Raw genomic sequence first — 16,764 nt, forward strand, 5'->3', positions numbered from 1 at the left:
CTGGGCCCCTCCTCCTGGGCTCTTCGTCGCCAGAAGCTCTCGTGCGAGAACACGCCCACCCCGCCGAGCTAACACCGACAGCATGACGGTTACGTTTGCGCTAGCATGCTAACCGCCGGGCGGTTACCGTTGCGCTAGCATGCTAACCGCCGGTTAGCTTGTCCTACCCGGTTTGAGGCACCTACCTGTCCAACAGAAAGAAGGCCAACTCTGCATCGCTCTTTCGCCATGTTCGCCGGTCTGAATGGGGCCCAGTTGCTTATTTGAATCACTCCCACACTCACCTGTACGCTGTGATTGGCTCAGGGAACCACAACAGCGCCCCTCCTGAAAACATCCCGTACAAAGCAAAACAACAGAATAGATGCAGAGGGAAGGGTCTCACAAGGGTCTGCACACACACTCACCAACACGAATGTATAGAGGCCCATAAGTGATGATTATAGTATATTACATATTTGAAAGTCTATATTTTATTTAACTAGGAAAGTCCTACTTATCATACCTTTACAGAATGGACAGCAGTAATGACCACACAGTCACACACTGGGTTTGTATTTGTAACAGCCCTCCGCTTTATTGAAATACATCGGAGTCAGGTTAATATAATGAGTTCTCCACATAAGTGTGGCAGCCAGTTCCATACATTATTTTTTGTTTTGACCTTACACCTTAAATATTTTTTTTGTGCAAAAAAGAATCTACATCACCTGTAGTGGGTTATCCTCAGTAAAACGCCCAAACCGTTCAAAAAGGAGCAAGTAAAACAACAAACCGAAAAACAAAAATGATTACATCTATAACATGCAAAACTGTACAAATTATTACAAAGCAATCCTAGAAAAAAACAAAAAACAAAGTGTAATATGATATGAAAGAGCAAAATAATATAGAAGGTACTGTAGATAAGACCTCACTGAAATGCAAAGGCGTTTGAATGTTTATATTTGAGATTTTCTTCCTCTTAAATGTTACCACTGTGGCACCTCAGCCATCAAAGCACTGGTCACCCTTCACCCCTGAAAGCATTTCATCTTTTTACATCATCTACCCTCACCACCTTTACTTCTGCTGTCTCCACCCGGCTCACATCTACTGTACACTACAGCCTGATCTATCTGTCCCTCACTCACTCCGTCCATCCATCCATCAAACAGGCCTTAAGCACACTCATTTCCATCTAAAGGAAAATAATTCATTGGTTCTGACATTTCCTGAGTTTCTTTTCCCCTCTCCTTTAAACTGGGATATCTGGGATCAGTTTTTCTGTACAATATTGGCCAATAATAAAACACCTGACTAAGACAGCCCCTCCCCCCTCCCCACCTAATACATTCTACAGATAAACTCCAGCAGGAACTAAGAGGACTCACTAGCTTAAAAAGTTTCTAAGAGGTGTTTGTTTGGAATAAAACCAGCGAGTCACACTGCAGCGCTCCAACCCTCTCCCACTCACTTCATATAAAATGGAATTCTAAAAAAATACTTGGAATGGGTCGTTTAGAGAAACGTAGCTGTGTTTCAACAGGGGGATTCAGCGGGAATGACCACCTACGTACTTGTTTTTGTTTCCCTTTCAGACAAACAAGCAGGATAAACGAGTCTGACCGAGGAAACTGTTCTGCACCTGAAGCATTCATTCAGAGAAGGAGACGCCTTAAAACCAGCAGAAGACTGCAGGACGTGTGCACCTCTAACTGATAATACCACAGTGTCGGACAGTTTCCGTCTCACGTGCACATTGTTCCCTTACAGTTTCACCCCGTTCTGCCCTGCCCGTGACTCCTAAAGTTAAATGCTTTTTGAAACGTGTAAACTGAGCGAGATGAACAGAGGTAACTGGTTTTTGAATGTCCTGCTCTGCACGCAGGAGCTGCCACACCGTTAAAATGTCCACGCTGCTTAAACAAAAACCGCCTGGAGGGGGGGGGTTTAGACATCCGGCTCTGTTCAGTTTGAAGACGACAACAGGTCACACTGAGGTTATTTCATATGCGATTCATCCGGACAAACAGAAACCCAAGTGCTGACTTTCTTTCAGCTTTTAAGTGTTTTTACATTCTCATTAGTGTTTTTAATAAAGAGCTTTTACAAATATCGCTTTGTAATCAAACCTTCAGATTACGCAAAGGCTGCGAGAAAGAAACAAATAAAGTCCCTAAGTCTTTCTCTTTTTCTCCATTTTTTTGGTTAAATCGAGCTCAGTGGAAGGACTCCTCTTTCCATCCAGGTACCACAGCCAAGTCAGCAACACACAGGTTAAATGTTGATTAAATGATCAGAGCCGCTCCGCCCCCGGCAGTCAGAGGAGGAGCAGGACAAGAAAGGCATCTGCTGCAGTAAAACACTACCTCACTACGTGTGTGTGTGTGTGTGTGTGTGTAGATATACGCGTGGTGTGTTCACTCTACAGTACGGGCAGTAGTGTCGATCCATACATGAGCTGTTTTCACTCAAACGCAAACAGAGTGGGAAAAATTAAAAGGAAAGCCACACAATGCGTGTCATACATGAAATATAAAACAAATCTAAAATCAATCGGTAAAAAAAAAGAAATCTGGAAAGTGGTTTAAAATGGCTTTTTGTGTGAATACAACCCAAATCACTCAAAACAAACACAAAGGAAAATAAAAGAGGATCTGTTTTCTTTCCCGTGGAGTTCTCTACAGTATTTTCCTTATCATATATTACTCTCTACTTTGAACCTATGTACATTATTGTGATGGGAACCTGTGAGGCGGTCAGTTCGGTTGGAACAGCAAACTGGAGCGTCTACACTAGAAGATGACGCACCCAGGGCTGCTGGATGACGTCACTCGCACTTGGACCAATGAGGAAGAGAGTAGCACGTAGGAGCTGTGATGATGTCGTTATTAAACGCTGCCTGTAGCTGTTTGCCGATGGTCAAAAATAACACATATTATAAAGTCACTGCACGGAGAATCATGAGCAAAAGAAAAAGAACATTTCTTTCTCAGCTTCTTTTCCCCATTTTCAATTTTTGCAGCACCCAAAGAGAAAGCAACCGAGGGAGGTGCGGAGGGGTTAGAACTCCACCTGTCTGATTTAGGCCATGAAGCGAACCTCCTTTTGCTTGTCTAAGAATGATAAATAAATTAAAATATTGTCCCCTAAAACCCAAAGGGTCCTATGTACAAGTACAAATCATTTTCTCTCAACAACAATCCTCTTTCTTGTTGCATTGTGAGGTGTTTTGAGTCTCTGAATGAATCTTGACGGGGGGGGCCGCATAGTGTCGATGAAGCTCAACGCTTCTGTTGATAGCAAAAATGGGAGCTTTTAAATTCTGATATCAGACGCCCTTTCTTTAAACACATGCACACACACTTGCAAGCACATACATCCTCACTCAAACGCACACACACACACACTTGCACCCTCAAACATCAGCCCCCACGTGTACACTTTCACTAACTTCTCCCTCAGGATTTCCCCCAAAGAGACGACAGACTCTTTCTTAGTGTTTCTGTCCCGTCCAGGAAGTACGATGAGACAAACTGAGGTTGTAAAGTGGGACAAATGTTCATCAGGAGGTGCAGTTCTCTGGGCAGTGAGGGGGGGGGCGGGGGGAGGGACTCAGGGAGGATGTGAGAAGCTGCGGTGGAGGAGAGAAAGGTGGGGGGAGGGTTTGGAGTCCTGTGCTGTCGGTCAGTTGGTCGGTGGGTGGGTGGGGTGGATACAGGCGAGAGGCTGGCGGAGGCTCATGTGTCCCAGCCCATCCGGTCTGTGCTCTCCAGGGACAGGGACTTGGTCTTGTGGGGGGAGGCTGGACTGGGAGGGCTGCTGAAGGTAGAGCTGTTGGAGGCCGTGGAGTGACGGGGGGAGTCCGAGTCCTGAGGGAGGAGAGAGGAGGAGAAGAACATCATCAGATGATGTAAAATGTGCTTTAAGGCATATCTGAGTATTTGTGATTCAGAGTCAGGAAAGCTAAGACCTCTGTGTATACATATTCAACATATTCTTATTCCCTCTCTGCTTCTTCTTAATGTGCTGTTTATGATGAAGGACAGACAGGTTGAAGCCCCCCTGCTCCCGCCCCCCCACCTCGTCTTCCACTGCGTTCCACATCATCAGCAGATGAAGCGCTCAATTGACCAGAAACGATCAGCTGAGGGAAAACAAACATGCAGGCAGGCCAGATGATGGGGGGAGGATGAGGGGTGGGTTTAACCTTCATACTGTATAGCACATACAGTACGGCTTGCATTGCCCTCATGTGAGGACATTTAAAACCCTAAAAAAGACGACGATACGTTACATAAATAGAGAAGTGTGCATTTGGGAGTTTGATTTAAACTCACAATGTGTGGTTTAGAGTGTGTGTGGTTTACTTTCCAGTCCAGTGACGCGTTGCTCTGGTTCGGGGGTTTATAATTATCTCATGTGCTGGATGAACACATCTTTTTCCAGTTCAGTGTTTCTGTACTTGATTTGCTTTGATACAAAACAATCGTCCTCTAAGGTTGTGCAAGAATACGGTGATACGATGTGCATCATGACACGGGTTAAAGTTCAATATTTTGCAATACTGTTCGCAAGGCCATGTATTGTAACTGGGAATCTACACCGACACTGTAGCGTCAGTTGAACATCCGGGCAGCATCTATTGTGCAATTTACACCGGCTGCGACGCTGGCAGAGATGAGTCTCAAAGTCATCCAATGGTAGGCTACATTCCTGGCCATAAATAGGGGCAGCAGTGGCGAGTGTAGTCTGCCGGAAACAGTAGAAGAAGACAACTTTGCAACCGTCTTGTAGACTTATTTCTTACTTGTGCATAAATTCTGTATTGATGAGGAGGTAGAATCAAATGAGAATGAATAAATAGGATTGGTAGATGTAGAAGAAATGTACATATTCATTGCTCTTTCAAATTAGTCTTGCCTGCTCAATAGGAAGCTGAAACCGAAGCCAAAATGAAGAGATCACATTGTTTAACATGGATTCCTTGGTTGTGGGCATGTATTTACATAGCATCAACACACACAGAACCAAGCACCGGACCTGGGGCGACAGAGCTTTCTCCATAGCTGCCCCCTCCCTCTGGAACTCTCTACCCCAACACATCCGAGACCGTACCGACCTGACTTCCTTCAAATCACTGATCAAGACCCACCTTTTGAGAACTGCTTTTAACCTCATTTTTCTCATAGTTCCTCTTATTTTGTTTCTTTAGTTGTTTTTAATTATGTAAAGTGACTTTGAGTACCATGAAAAGCGCTATACAAATAAAATGTATTATTATTATTATTATTATTAAATGGCTTTCTATGCTTGACGCGCAGCAGCGAGGAAAAATAGACTTGAAGCGTAAAACGAACGGAGCAGCAGAAAATGACTTGTGTGTTACGCCTGCCTCCCGTGCAGCATCTCAGCGGTTCTGTCCCAGCACGTGTCAAAAATACACTTCAAATATGTTGCCTGTGTAGATTCCCTATAATATTTAAAGCCTTATTTAAGGAAAAGGTCATAGCATAAAGAATACAGCACCATATGCCTAAAATATGAGTGAGGAGAGAGAATTTTCTAACACTGCTCGTCCTGTTTGGAACCAAAGTGAATTAAATACATTTTGCGGGAGACACCAAGCACAGTCCTCTCTATGATCTCTGGCTGCAGGTAAACAGACTCTGAAGCAACAAAGTATCACAGATTAATTTGTCACCATCTGTTTCTAACAGTAATCACACACACACACAAGCACACACAAGCACACACAAGCACACACAAGCCTTTCACAAATCGATGCAGATGTGCAGGCGTCTGTTTTCATATATGTGCTCTTTAAAAGTGGCTACATATATGACTCCTGCATAGTTAGTGAGGAGTGCTGCCCAGCTCAGTGTGCCAAAATCTGTATCACTGTGTGTTAACAAGTGCACCCATATTAACCAATCAGCTGCTGTTGAAGCTGAATTCACTTTAAACCAGCTGATTCTTTGTCAATTTGTTTTCACTGTATCAGCTGATTTACTAAACCTTTACAGAGAGAGTAAAACATGTCATATCACATCATAATCCCCTCTGGGCAAGTTGTTAGAAACATGGGCGGGCTGTGTGGAAGCAGACATGCTCTGTGATTGGCCGGTGGGCAGCGGTGGGAAAAAGTATGCAAAATGGCCGAGCAGCAGGGTCGTATAATTTACTCAGCAACCAAACACAATGACCGGCCGGACGGGCGGGTGGTGCAGCTGATGCTCTGGTGAAAGATGTGACGAGCCGTCAGAGGCTGCTGACATGAAGGGGCTGGAATGGTGCAGCGAGGGGCTGTGGGACGTTTCAGTTACAGCAGGTGACTTGGTGTTCTAAATGCACCTCATGCTAACTTGTGTAAATATTGAAAGGACACTCTGTGGGTGCATGTTCAGTGACACGGTGTTCTCAGGTGTGTGTTGGGTGCAGTCGTTGCAGCTGTTGACATTACCTTCATCTTACTAAGCAGGGTCCTTAAAGCCCTTTTCAGATCGGGGGTCTTCTCCGACGGTGAGACTGCCTGCCACTGAAGAGGAGAGTTCAGACTCAGCGCCCAGCCCACAGACAACATGCTGGGGTGGGGGCAGGGAGGGCGAGGCACAGCTAGGGTGAGGATGGAGGGAGGCGAGGAGTGGGGTAAGATGGGGCAAAATGGAGCTGACAGCGTCCATGAGAATGGGGAGCCACAGGGAGGATGGCGGGCGCTTTTTAGGGTGGAAGGATGCAGGTAGGAGTTGCCCAAAACCGCAAAAGCTACAGTAGTAACAGCTTGATCCTTATTATGTGAGGAAATTCAGAGTGTTGGGAGTACGGGAGCTATGTTTATGAACAGGAACCAACACAGGACTGATTCTAAGCAAACATCACCGCAGCCTGAGGTTTTAAACATTTGCACAAACTCTTACAGGGACATAAACCTACAGCTGGGTGTCATGGGAGGGCAATAACAGTCTACACTTGGAGAAAGGAGCAGGCCAGAGGCCCCGCTAAGCTGACTGTGTGTTCACTATGAAGCGCTGACAACACTGGGTGCTAGACGTGTGATGAGGTGGGAGGCCTGCACCCAGAGGCCGGGATGTTTGTGACAGATGGGATTGAGGGAGGAGTTCTTCAATGGGGAACAATGCCATTGGTTTATCTAATAACGTCATGTCTACCTTCTACAGTTGCATGGCAGGGAAACAATCATGATGTGCATGTGGACTGCTTCATACAAAGCTGATGTTGGGTTGACATTAAATCAGAAGAGGCTACGCAACAATCTGTCCAAACAGATTTGATCCAACAGTTAGTAGAAACTGGAGTTTGCCTTTAAGATTAGTTGATTCACTGCACCAAATCGTCAGTGCTCTCTTACACATACAGGGGTGTCACATCAGATTGTATGGAGTCAACCACACATGAAGCTGTATGCTCAGTTTCAATGTTTGTACTGACCTCTCTGTCAAACTGCGAGAGTGGAGCGTCACCACAGTCCATGCCTCCTCCAGAGGACAGGGAGCTCTCAGAGGGAGAGGTCATGGTCTGCCGTTTGGAGCCGTAGCTCCCTCCTGACAGCTCCCTGCGCAGAGCGCTGCCGTTCTGGGAGGACGAGCCTGGAGAGAGAGAGAGAGAGTGGAGGAGGAGGTTTGTCAGGGAGTAGCACCAAATATGAAGCTACCTGAAAAAGGTTCAGCCTGCGTAGTGAAGAGTTAGTGGTACTCACGTATTCCCAGTCCACTGCTGGCGCTCATGGAGCGACCCGGCTCGGCCCGGTTCTTGGTGATGGAGGGGATGCTGACAGACCCGCTGAAGCCCGCGCGGCTCTCCTGAACACGGACGTTCTGGTTTAAAACACGCACAGAGCAAAAACACACGCACCACGAGACAAAGTGCAGTGCAGGGGACAGGAGTGAGGAGGGGTGCGGCTGTCAACGCTACATGCATTACAACTCGACACTGTTTTTGGCCCATCGGTGATTGGATAATGAGGTCGCACAGCTGGTCATGCATGCATGGTCTCCATGGAAACACAGCTGGTCAGGATGAGCGAGATGAGTGAATTTCAGAGGAATATGAGGGTGAGCATGTTCGTTCTGAGATTCATGAGCCTTTCATGTTAGTCTACAACATAGAGAGAAAGTGGAAACTGCAAGGCTTCATCCGCTGAAATCCCAGAGCTAGCATGCCACAGGGAGGGGAGGGCTGAGGGTGCACATTTTGTGGAAGCAGGTATACATGTGGATCTCTCTGTTTACTACAGCAGGTGTCTAAGTGCTACTAGGCTGACAAACACAAAGATGCTGTGTATGTATATATGTAAGTGTGTGTTTGTACCATGGGCAGGTCTTTAAGGATCTGGATCCCGTCTCCTGGTCCCATGTGGGCAACGTGGTTGAAGTTGGTGGGGTTGGAGATCAGCTTGTTCCTCATCTCTGGGTCTCGCAGCATTTCTCTGGAACAACAAGCACGCATAGAAAAGGTGAGTAGAGGCAATAACAATACTAACAAAGAGACAGGGCAGACAGGCAGAGGAGAAATCATTTCGGGAGGTTATAAACTTCCTCAGGACGGAAAAAGCAGAAGAAAGAAGAAGCCGAGACTTTCACAACGGGACTGCAAAGACAGGAAAATTAATGTGAGGAAAATCTTCATCTAGTATTACTGAACAGACTGGTCAGCAAGAACAAAGGTGACACCTAAATGCGAGCGCTGCCTCGTGTATGCATGTTAACTACCTCCTCTGCTGAAGCCGCTCCTCCTCAGGCACTCTGAAGGAGAAGCGTCTCTTGTTGTTCATGCTGCGCACCATCTGCTTCCTGCTGTTGTCTGACGTCTCCGGAACGACCAACTCATCACCCTCTGAAAGATCACAACAGAGCCACAGGCATGCTCGCATCAACGACTGCAAAGTGTTGCGAATGTTCTTTCTTAATATGCAGTATGCATAAATATATGTATGTACACTTTCTTCGAGTGACGTTTCACAGGACACACTTGTGAATTCTTACCTGCCATCTTGTTTCTAAAGTAGATAAGTCGGACTGTTTCCAGTCCCAGCAGGTTCAGAGAGCCGTCCACATTCAGAGGTCGCACCTGATGGGGAAGCATAGAAATCTATCATTAATCCATCCATCTGCAGTAACGTGGCATTCAGGAGAATTTCTTATCCACCAGGTGGAGCCAGAGATGCTTTGAATTGTCAGTCATGTCTCATTTACAGTCCACAGTACTGACCTTTTTGAGAGGGATGGTCTGAATCCACTCCATCGTGTTGACATCAAACACATCGACTGCATTCTCACTGTACACTGACAGGTAGGGTGCGTTGTAGCCTGGAAACAAGGGGACATGATTTGTATTCTGCTTTTGGTTCACTGTAGTCTCTTTGTGCGGCAAACAATACATGTTTATACCCGTTGTTGAATACAGTGATTCTAACCTGACCCGTGATATTGTGATTTAAAACTCTTCAGCTCATCACCAAATAAACTGACAGTGATTTCCTACACTTACAAGCAGAGATGGGAACAGCTGGCCACATCAGCTCCTGCTGACGTGACCTGCGGCCCTGCGAGTCCACGTACACTCCGATGGCGCTGAAGCACAGCAGCAGCTCCTTGCTGGATATCTCCACGGCACAGAGGGCGTCCAGGCCCTGCTGCGGGATGAAGGCCAGGGTGTGGTCCTCATTGTGGAGCAGATTGACAGGAGACATGTCGCCATGGACACTGCGGAGGTAATCAGAGACACAGGTTATAGAAATGATATCAAGATCATCATTTAGGTTAAAATGTAATACTTAAACTCATTAATAAGGGTTATTTTTGCAGGGAGGGTCAATTATGAAAAAGCAAACAGTGTTGACATACAGTAAAAATAAAAACATTAGAGATACTCCTCCACTGTATTTAACCAGTAGACTGCTGAGTAGTACCTGTAGCGGGTGAAGCCAGACTGATATCCCACATAGAGACGCTCGCTGAGCAGACCCATCCACTGGACGGGCCCTGGGGCCTGCAGCTCCCGCAGCCGACGGTGACGTGCTTTACTCTTATTCACCTGGAGCGCAGGAGGACAAATTGGAAACAGTGTTTCACAGCAGCTTATAAAAAGAACAAAACAGTACTCAAGTTAGTTTGAAAGATAATGTGTGTTTTCTGACCTCGTAGCATATGATTTGCCTCTTCATGGCCACACAGAGGCAGGTAAGCGAGCCGTTGCGGACGGGGCCGGAGACGATGGTCTGGCAACCCTTCGTCTCAGCCAGCTTGTAGGACTCCGTCTCGCGGCCGTCCAAAGCCTGCGTGGGGAAGAGACGGACGTGGCGGTTCCTGCCGGAGATGACGGCCAGCAGCTGCTCCTGGAGAATCAGGTCGATGTGGTGCACCTTCTTGTTGTCACCGACCCGGATTATTTCTGAGGATGCAGAGGATGGTTTCAGGAGTGAAAACAAAGACATGCACATTTAACCTTTTACTGCTAACAACAAGAACACAAAACAGATCTTAAAGAGAGGATCTTACCATCTTTGGTGACATGGATGACAAAAAGACCTTCCTCGTTGCCTAGGGCGACACGCTCGTGATCTGAGGGCGAAGCAAATTATGTTAAGTTAAGAGCATCCTTAAAGCAGCGGAAAATGTTCCAATTTGCTGACTTCTATTTTCATCAGCGAGCCCCCCGCCGGGCTCAGAGAGGTTCTCTGATCTAATTGGTTGTCTGTGAAAAGAGCTCCAACTTAACTACACTCTGCTGCGATCTAGTTTTTACATAGTAAACAAGCAGAGATCAGATTATAAAGACATGATGAAAAGAGGCTCTGTACATCTCGAACCCCTAATAAGCACGGCCATATTTGAATAACTTCTCATGATACCTGTTGTTGTCCTAGCCTGTGAGTGCTAAAGGCCCACCTATGATAGCAGCAGACTGTGTCGTCTTGATTAGCGGCAGGGTGCTGTCGTAAGCCTCCTTGGGGACGTAAACAAAGCGCTCCTTGAGCTTGTTCTTCTTGAGGATGCGGTGGAGCTCGTTGAGGAGGCCCACCCATTTGTTCCTCTCCTGATCGCTGTCGGCCAGGATCAGGATGGAGGGCTTGTGGCTGCTGGAGGGGGAGAGCTGGGATGCTGTCACCTGGAGAGGGAAGAAGGACAGGTCAAAAGGTCAATTTAGGTGTTGAAAAGTTAAATATAAATTATAATATAATTTAGTAGTATTTATATCGAGTACGTTTTGGTTGCAGACAATATAATAAACTTACTCTGAATATGCATGGGATGTCTTTGCGGCTGGCATGGATGACGTCAGAGGCCAGAACAGAACTGACTGAAAACTCTTCATCCCTGGAAAAGAGGACACAGTTCAAGCATTAGACATGCAGGACCTAGAGCTGCAACGATTATAGTATTGATAGTCTATGAACATTCAGTATATTTAGATGTAAGTAAGTAAAGTGTCTCCTACCTCATATCTATGACTTGGCTGACTACCACACTCGGTTGCGTGGCTTTTCCTTCCCCCAGTTCGTAGAGGAACAGTTTGAAGTCACACACCACAGCCATCGCCCTCTGCCAGCCCTTCTTCACCCCTGTTGGTTTAGGCACCTAGAACACACACAAAGACAAGGTTTAGTGTTGTCACACAAGGACCTGTAGGATTGTAGTTGCAAGGCCCACTGAGGGAATCTTAACTCGACTGTCCCTCTGTCTGGATTCAGGAAGAGACGAGGTGCAGTGAGAGATTATTTGGTTTCAGATACATCTGTATTGTTTTAAACTTCCGTTCACCAAGTCAACATCTGGGGCGAAAGACAGCCGAGGCCTTTGTCCGTCTCACTCACCCTGACGTGCCCTTCATAAGCAGTGCCAATCCCCCTCTGGGGGTCGATACCCAGCGGACCCTTGGTCTGATCCTGGGGTACAGGACACACAGCTGGGGCCTTGTCCGCACAAGTTACGTGGCAGGAGAAGTTACACACTGGACAAGAAAAGATGGACACAAATGAGAGCTTTGACCGGACCAGACTGAGTTAATATAGATTATTCTGTAACTTTAATATGACAGTTTATAAAATGGAACTATAAACAGTTGTTTTGATGTTACAGAGACTTAATGCTGTCTTTAGGTTCCTTACCTTCACAGGTACAGCCTTGACGTATGAGCCCAACCATGAGGGAAGTGCACTGGTTACACTTAGTGGGTGTGCTGAATGACTTCACCACAAACTGATGTGCTTTGGGCTGTTGAGTGCATGAATAAGTCAGCATTAGATATTAAGAAAGACATAAGCAGTGATTGTTTAACATGAGGTTTATGGTGGTGATCCTACAGGAAAAACTTCCAACCTTAGGTGAGGAGCGTCCGATACTGCCGTACCCTCCTGAGCGCATGGTGGGGGTCTGGACTGAACGAGGAGGATGGTCTATCAACTGCATGACAAAAACATGACACAGTGAGATACATGGCTGGATCTTGGCTATTGATTTGACCAATGCAACGGTGACAGAAAACCAGTTAACAGCCACCGTGGCCAAAGCCTCTCAAGAAGAAAAGGCTAGAGTAGTCTGTGAGTAAGGTCAGAGGTCACTTATATCGGCTATAGTCTGAAGACAATATAGCCTCTGGCGACAGCGGTGAACATGCCGGGCGTGTAGCCAGCGGTTAGCGGTAAACGACTTCCATGTGCTGCAACATTTACAGAAAGAGAAACCGTTTCCTTGTGATTGACTTGTTATTAACGGGTCTTACCTTTGCCCAAATTTCAACATCGTGATGCAGATTTGTAAGAAGTAAAACTTCAAGCTTTGTCAGGTCTGTCCTCAAGAGGAGAAGAAAACCTTTAAAATGCTCGTTTGTTGAACAGAGGTCGGATCGATCTGATGCATTCGAGGAAGTCGGGAAATCTGAACGGCTTTCGTGACACAGCGTCAAGGGAATTCATCTCAAGTTGAATTTTAGATCTAGAACAGATTGTTAGCTGTTAGCATGCAGATGTCTGTTTATAGAGATTAATAAGAAGCTAAATCATCGTCAGATCACGCTGATGGGAGCCGGGATGGCATGACGGTGCATCACATTCTGCCTGCTTTAGCTCTGCTCACGGACTGTTTTTCCTGCATACGCCACAGCCTGCTGATACGTGATTGGTCAATATTACTCAGACTACAAGCGTATATGTCAAACAGAAACCAGAACACTTGCCGTCCCTAAAATCTAGTTCCTTCCTACAGATTCAGGGACTAGATTTGAGTCTACTGCTGGCCTCAACGTTCTCCTCCTTTTTGTTTTCCTGCTCGCATTTTTCCTTAATTCAGTTACATGCAAATGACTGTGACAGGCTCAGTATTGTGTGCTGCTCTGAGCAGGTGAATTGTCAGCTGAATTGGTATGGGGACTTCTTGTTCCTCGACATGCCAGACATACAGATGTCATGTTAAGACAAGAAGCTCCCGATCTGGCTTTTTGGAGGCAACACGATGGAGACTCACATCTGACTATTAAAATACTAATACTGTGTTTCCATGTAGCTGCAGTGGTGATTAATTTAACCAGGTAGCCAACAGATATTCAAAAGTCTTCTTGGTCTCATCTTAGTCTGCATAAGAACGTATCTGACCTCTATAGGCTCCATATCACTAGCCATGGAGGGTGAACGTGAGCGAGACTTGAGGTGGGACTTAGGATCGTCTTCCCGGGATGGAGTGTTGGAGGGGGTAAAGTTATCCATAGAGTCCACCTGAGAAGAGAGAAGCAGGATGGAGGAGTGGGAGGGGACACAGGAAGTATAAGATAAGAGGATAAGGAAGGAAAGAAGAAAGAAACAGGGTGATGATGGAAAGAGGAAGACGAAATAGGGAGGGAAGAAGAAAACAAATTAGGATTATGCATTCATGCTTAGAGAGGGGAGAGTCGCTTAAACAGACATTGTGGTCCAGATATGTGGTCATATCCAACAGGAGTTTCACAGCTGACCACAATTTTAATGGGAACACATCACAGCCCAATGACCATGCTAATCCGGAACACCACAGCTTACACCGTACACCATGCATGGCCATTCACAAAGCTTCATGGAAGAAGGAAAAACAAACACACCAATGCAAAGAGCCAGCACACACAGTCCCGCATGTCTTTAACATATGAACACATCCAACACATTAACGCCTTTAACAACACAGACACATATAAAGAGTGTTTCAGAACCCCTGCCATGCAGCCAGACAGCCACAGTAAACACACACAGGAAAACGCACTCACACATGAAACATCAATGTGACGAGGACAAAAAGCACATTTAGACAGGCTCAGTAATAGATCACAGAGCACAGTGATGGTGCTTACACGTCTGCCTTTGCTAGCTGGGCCAACGGATGGCGAGCGCTTCAGTGGCAGGAGAGGCAGAGAGTGGCAGAGACACAGAGATGGGTGAATATCAGAAAGGCTGTCTAACAGTGAAAACATGTTTAAACACACTGAGGAAGGAACATGAAGATGGTAATATTAGCCAGTGTTACATTCAACCAGTGCTTCCCAACACTTTTTATCTGATGTAGGGTTGAGCCTCTTTATCTGCACCCATTATGTGTGTATTTAATGCTATTTAACATATGCGCAGACATTTAGCCAAGTATCCTTGTAAAAAATGTACAATTTATTAGGGATGCACGATATTGGATTTTTTGCCGATATCCGATATGCCGATATTTTACAACTCATATAGCCGATTACCGATATTTTTTTCCCGCACACTTAATTGCAGAGATCATCAACTCTCTTCTGTATTGGAATTAGCGTACAGTATAATGGCGATACTCTTATCACATTTGTTACAACGGTCGGGGTGACGGGTCTTGAGATGGTTAATCAAGTTTGTAGTGCTGAAAGACTTTGCCTTGGCTCCTCCTCGCATCACCGAAGCTGAGCAGTCATTGCAAATAGCAGTTTTGCTTTCTATTTCAGACACTTTGAAAAACTTCCACACCACGGACATTTTGGCTTCTAACTCTCTCATGCTGCAGGTAGACACACGTGACGTCATCACGCTGCGCCGCGCAGGTCTTCTTCGCGCCGGGGACATTGCGCCGAGGTCGGGCATTTAATCAAGTATGCAGCAGCCCATTATTTTATCGGTTAATTATATCGGCGGATATCAGCCTGTTGGCCGATACCGATAACGTGCCGATAATATCGTGCATCCCTACTCTTTATCAATATTGTTTTTGCTGTTCAACTGTTTAAACTATGTATCCATTCTTTAGCTTATTATTTTAACTTCTATACAGTATCTGTTAGCTAAAAGTCATTGACAAACAGTTGAAATAGTTAGCTAACTATGCTAACTGTGTAGCGATAACTCGTGGCTTACTTTTCAACTGCTCATCCATAAAGTTTAGCTAATAGTTTCAAATGTTTATCCATTACTTGTAGTTAGTTTAGCTAACCGTTTCAAGTTCTCGCAATGTAATTAGTTTTCAGGCACTTTGTTGAGTTAGCAGAATTCTTGTTTTTTGTCCCGTTTGCCTTTTAATTTATCTACACAACAAAATCATTTGGATGTATTTCTTTATGAAGTTTAGGTTTGTCTTACTTATCTTAGTCGAGTTAGTTTAGTTCAGTTTATTGGCTGAGCTTTCCACATGCCCCCTGGCAACTTCACAATCACCCCTAGTTGGGAATCACTGCATTTCACTTCTTTATGTCAACCAGGGTTAAAATAAGGAGAGAGGCTGAGGAGGATGGATGGGTGCAAATGTAAAAAATACGCATGGTGATGGGTAAGAAGGAGCTGGGAAAGTCAGTATGAAGCACAGTAACAACTCAAGGCTAAAAAAAAACTATGCAAGATATTTTTTAAGTTACAAAAGTACTTTGTTGTTCTTTTCAACCCCTGTTCTAGCACTACAAAGCCAAGGTCGAGCCATTCAGATAGCTCACTAGCCTACAAAGACTTGTACAGCAGCACACTGCAAAAAATATCAATCTTAACAAGTGGTCTTGAAGTAAATGAATTCATATAAACCAATTCAGTATGAACTCATCTCAACCCATGTGTTTTTCATTTGTTTGTATACAAACAAGGTCTAGACCGTGTTAAAACAACAGGACTGATATTTTTTACAGCGGCTCGGTCACACTAATGCACAGGCACAAACTCACATACGCAATATGTATACACAGGTCTACACTGTCTTTATCCACTCAGAGACCTACAGCATACTGCTACTGCCACATATACACACACACACACGGACCTCTGCCTAACAAAGAGACACTTACGTCTTCCCAAAACTCAATTAAAGAAGATGAGGATGAGGAATAAGAGTCCTGACGTACCAGAGATTGAAGCAAGGAAACAACCAAAAAGATAAAAACAAAAATAAAAGGTCTGGGAAATGTGTTTTTGTGAGTTAAAAAACAAAACATGAAAGCACAAAGAAAAAGCAGAAATGTCACTTAATGAGTCGCTGAATTTTCAGCTTTATGATTTCCAAGTTTGATCATTGATTTCCTTTTATTTGAGGCCTATATATGGAGCTCAGACCGTTTTTTTTTTCTTGAATACTTACATCAAACTGATCGAGTGCTGAGGTGGGGGCGTTGAGAAAAGCCAAGAAGGAATTCTGCGAATCCTGGTGCTTGACGCCTACAGACACAGCACAAATAACACATTAAGTACGTGATAATAACACATCAAAGGGTGACTTACACAAAGTGAGTCACAGGACTGTTTCTAAGAAGAAGGGGGCGTTTCAAATGACCTCAGTAACAATACATTTTCATGTACACAGC

At 45.2% G+C, this 16,764-nt stretch overlaps 1 protein-coding gene across 8 annotated transcripts in view; it reads right to left on the minus strand.

The window, feature by feature from the left end:
• Positions 1-551: 551 nt before the first annotated feature.
• cdc42bpab (CDC42 binding protein kinase alpha (DMPK-like) b) overlaps positions 552-16,764 on the minus strand; it is an 82,034-nt gene continuing 65,821 nt past the window's right edge. The window contains exons 23-43 of one of the 8 annotated variants that reach the window (XM_069657781.1): positions 16,542-16,618; positions 14,317-14,355; positions 13,592-13,711; positions 12,321-12,404; positions 12,110-12,215; positions 11,816-11,952; positions 11,440-11,579; positions 11,237-11,318; positions 10,890-11,109; positions 10,500-10,562; positions 10,139-10,392; positions 9,911-10,035; positions 9,490-9,704; positions 9,211-9,308; positions 8,985-9,069; positions 8,712-8,835; positions 8,311-8,428; positions 7,700-7,802; positions 7,432-7,589; positions 6,446-6,520; positions 552-3,854 (exon numbers count right to left, since the gene is read on the minus strand). In XM_069657781.1, coding sequence (XP_069513882.1) covers positions 3,723-3,854; positions 6,446-6,520; positions 7,432-7,589; positions 7,700-7,802; positions 8,311-8,428; positions 8,712-8,835; positions 8,985-9,069; positions 9,211-9,308; positions 9,490-9,704; positions 9,911-10,035; positions 10,139-10,392; positions 10,500-10,562; positions 10,890-11,109; positions 11,237-11,318; positions 11,440-11,579; positions 11,816-11,952; positions 12,110-12,215; positions 12,321-12,404; positions 13,592-13,711; positions 14,317-14,355; positions 16,542-16,618 — 2,555 coding nt within the window. In that variant the 3' untranslated portion in view covers positions 552-3,722. Of the gene's footprint in view, positions 3,855-6,445; positions 6,521-7,431; positions 7,590-7,699; positions 7,818-7,980; positions 8,179-8,310; positions 8,429-8,711; positions 8,836-8,984; positions 9,070-9,210; positions 9,309-9,489; positions 9,705-9,910; positions 10,036-10,138; positions 10,393-10,499; positions 10,563-10,889; positions 11,110-11,236; positions 11,319-11,439; positions 11,580-11,815; positions 11,953-12,109; positions 12,216-12,320; positions 12,405-13,591; positions 13,712-14,316; positions 14,356-16,541; positions 16,619-16,764 lie in introns of those variants that run through there. The other 7 variants (XM_069657780.1, XM_069657782.1, XM_069657783.1 and 4 more) reach the window with 7 other exon arrangements.

The sequence above is a fragment of the Semicossyphus pulcher genome, unplaced genomic scaffold (genome assembly GCF_022749685.1).
Source record: "Semicossyphus pulcher isolate SPU_LCO1_2020_fin unplaced genomic scaffold, fSemPul1.0.p SCAF_11, whole genome shotgun sequence".
In the NCBI taxonomy this organism is placed as follows: Eukaryota; Metazoa; Chordata; class Actinopteri; order Labriformes; family Labridae; genus Semicossyphus; species Semicossyphus pulcher.